General features: G+C 39.8%; 1 protein-coding gene across 1 annotated transcript; it reads left to right on the top strand.

Annotated features, from left to right (window-relative positions):
• Positions 1-566: 566 nt before the first annotated feature.
• LOC132276386 (disease resistance protein RPM1-like) lies at positions 567-2,773 on the top strand. The gene is made up of 2 exons (XM_059777795.1): positions 567-1,944; positions 2,091-2,773. Exons 1-2 carry the CDS (start codon positions 567-569, stop codon positions 2,771-2,773), a joined length of 2,061 nt encoding a protein of 686 aa, XP_059633778.1.
• Positions 2,774-3,302: the final 529 nt, after the last annotated feature.

Raw genomic sequence — 3,302 nt, 5'->3', positions numbered from 1 at the left:
TCTATAGGAATTTAATTTGGATGCTTAATTTATTAAGAAAGATATATATATATATATATATATATATATATATATATATATATATAAATGCATTGTTGCACCCATCTTAATTTTTTTGAGCAAGTGGTATCTTTGACATTGATTGTCTCAGTTTCATTTTTACGTGGGAAGATTCCTCAAATGAGTTGCATTAGTGAGAAAAAGAAATGAAAAGTCACCTGTATTTTTAATTATAAACTCATTTCTACAACTCTTCATAATGGGCCTTAGCACAACGGTAAGGTTGCTCCATTGTGACATGAAGGTCACGGGTTCAAAACAAGAAACAACCTTTCCTAATGTGGAGATAAGGCTACGTAAATCAAACCCTCCCCAAAACCTGCAGTGACGGGTGCCTTTTGCACTCTTCTAGAGCTTTTTTTCATTTCTATGACCCTTTCATACATTCACACACACACAAATATACAGAATACAACAACTGCTTTGTCATCCATAAAAAACCATATAGAGGCAGTCTAATATCCTCTAAAAGTTCAGAAGTAGAAAAAGAACAAATACAGAGAGATATGGCCGGGAATGCTGTCTGCATTCTACTGAATAAACTTGAAAATTGGCTACAGGAAGAAATGAACTTGCCGGCAAAGATTAACATGGGGGTCGAAAGCTTGAGAGGTGAATTCGAAACCATTAGCGCACTTCTGAAGGATGCTGATACCAAAAGAGAGCACAATCACCTAGTCAGTGTCAGGCTTCAAGAAGTTCGAGATGGAGCTTATGACATCGAAGATGTTCTTGACACTTTTACGTTCCACATGGCTCAACAGTCTATTATCCACAGCCTTGAGCTCCTCACCCAATGGAGAGCACGCCACTCCATCAATGAACTAATTGAAGAAATTAACATGAAACTCAAAAGCATCAAAGAGACAAGGGAGAGATATTATAACATGAGTTCCTCCCAAGCCTCAAGTTCAGTTATTGGAAATGACACATACCTTTATCCAAGAATAGCTTCTCTGTTTGCTGAAGACACTGATATTGTGGGGATTGAAAAGCCTAAGCAGAAACTGATTTCTTGGGCACTAGGAGGGAGGCAAAGTCTCCAGGTGGTGTTTGTAGTCGGAATGGGAAGATCAGGCAAAACAACTCTCGTTAAGAAAGTGTACGATAGGGTGAAGGATGATGGATTTGAGGGCCAGGCTTGGATCACTGTTTCAAGGTCAAAAAAGAAACTGGAGCTCTTATGGAGGATGTTCACTGAACTCTACAATCCAACAGTCGAGCCAACTCCCCAGAACCTCTCTTACTTCAACGAGGTTGACCTGACGAACAAACTAAGGGAGCATCTGCAAAACAAAAGGTATGTTGTAGTTTTTGATGATTTGTGGATTAAAGATGTTTCGGAAACCATTAGATATGCATTACCTGGAGGTAATCACAGTAGAATAATTGTCACTACACGAAGGGGCGATATAGCTTGTTCATGTAGAGAGAATTCTATTGATGTTTATAACATCCAGCCTCTTCCTATGGAAAAGGCTAAACAACTCTTCTACAAGAAGGCTTTCCCAGAAAGTGGCATATGTCCTTTCGGGTTGGAGGTCTTGTCCCAAAGATTCTTGACAAAATGCGAAGGATTGCCACTTGCAATCTTTGAAGTCGCTAAAATTCTGTCAAATAGAGAGAAATCTGAATCTGTATGGAAAATATTGCTTGAAAGCCTTGGATCAGAGTTGAGCAGAACTGGCCGCCTTTCAAATACCATGAGAGTACTATCTCTAAGTTACAATGATTTGCCATACCATCTCAAGTATTGTTTTCTATACTTGACCATTTTCCCCGAGGATAATTACCCAGTTAGGTGCAGAGTATTAATTCGGCTGTGGATAGCAGAGGGTTTTATAAGAGCACAAACTGGTAAAGAACTAGAAGATATTGGAGAGGGTACCTAAAAGAACTCACTGACAGGAACTTGATACAAAGTGAATTGGTTTTTGATGGGAGGCCAAAAATTTGTCGCGTACATAATCTCATGCATAAGATTATTCTCTCAAAGTCAAGAGAGGATAATTTTTGCAATGTTTTTTCAGAATCACAAAAAAACTTTGGTGACAGGATCCGTCGATTATCTATCCAAAGCGGTGGACTCAACAAGTTGCATAGGAACTTTAATCGCGTTCGCACACTTTTTAAGTTAGGTGTACCCTACAGCTCCATTCCAGACTTGAAATTATTGAGAGTTCTGCATCTGGAAGGTGCACCATCGGAGACATTTCCAATGGAAATTGTGAATTTACTGCTCTTGAAGTATCTGTGTTTGAGTAAGACCAATATCAAAAGCATTCCCAAGTCTCTCGGGAATCTTGGGTACCTAGAGACCTTGGATCTTAAGCAAACTAGAGTGGTAAAGCTGCCCAAGAAAGTCCTCAAACTCGAGAAACTTCGGCATTTGCTTGTTTATCGCTCTGACATACAACATTATACTACTTTTGATTGTGTTAAAGGATTCGAGGTATCAGCAGAGATCCAGACACCTAACTTACAAAAGCTATCATTCATTAAGGCAAATAGGCATCACAAAGTGATTCAAGGGCTAGGAAATCTGACACAACTAAGAAAGTTGGGGATCATTGATCTTCCAAGAGAAGATGGGTCAAAATTGTGCAAGTCAATTGAACAGCTGCGAAGCATCCAATCCTTGAATGTAACATCATTAAAAAAGGATGAAGTTGTAGATCTACAAGCAATCACCAATCCTCCAGCATATCTTTGACGCCTGTATCTGAAAGGACGATTAGAAAGGTTACCAATTTGGATTTCCAGACTTCATGACCTGGTAAGGATATGTCTTAAGTGGTCCAAGTTAACACACTACAATAACCTCATTGATATCCTTCAAGATCTTCCTACTCCGTTGGAGCTCCAGCTGCTCGATGCCTATACTGGAAACCAGTTGGATTTCAATGCCAGAAAATTCCAAACTCTTAAGATCTTGGAACTTGAGCAATTGGAACCACTGAGAATGGTCGTGATGGAAAATACTAGCTTACCTCGTCTCCAAAAGCTGATCAGAAGGCAGTGCAGCAACTTGCAGCAGTTTCCAGTGGGCATTGATAACCTCGCTCGCCTCAATGAGCTTCACTTGTATGATATGCCCAACAGATTTGTGGCCCCGCTCAAGAATGGTGGAACATTGAGTCATCTGGTTCGCCATATCCCAAAAATCCAATGATATTACCTCGCGAGGAATTGGGTGCCAGAAGATCTCAATCTCATGGCTAATCCTATTTGATTCATAGTCC

This window comes from Cornus florida, unplaced genomic scaffold, assembly GCF_030987335.1.
Source record: "Cornus florida cultivar Cherokee Brave unplaced genomic scaffold, ASM3098733v1 CherokeeBrave_3.0.0_Hap2_Chr01, whole genome shotgun sequence".
In the NCBI taxonomy this organism is placed as follows: domain Eukaryota; kingdom Viridiplantae; phylum Streptophyta; class Magnoliopsida; order Cornales; family Cornaceae; genus Cornus; species Cornus florida.
Note: the sequence above shows the minus strand (reverse complement) of the source record. Positions and strands in the feature narration are given on the sequence as shown.

Coding starts and splice junctions, on each gene's coding strand:
- LOC132276386 (XM_059777795.1), top strand. CDS start 567: ATGGCCGGGAATGCTGTCTGCATTCTACTGAATAAACTTGAAAATTGG. Junction 1,945..2,090: donor ACTAGAAGATATTGGAGAGG/GTACCTAAAAGA, acceptor ATGTTTTTTCAG/AATCACAAAAAAACTTTGGT.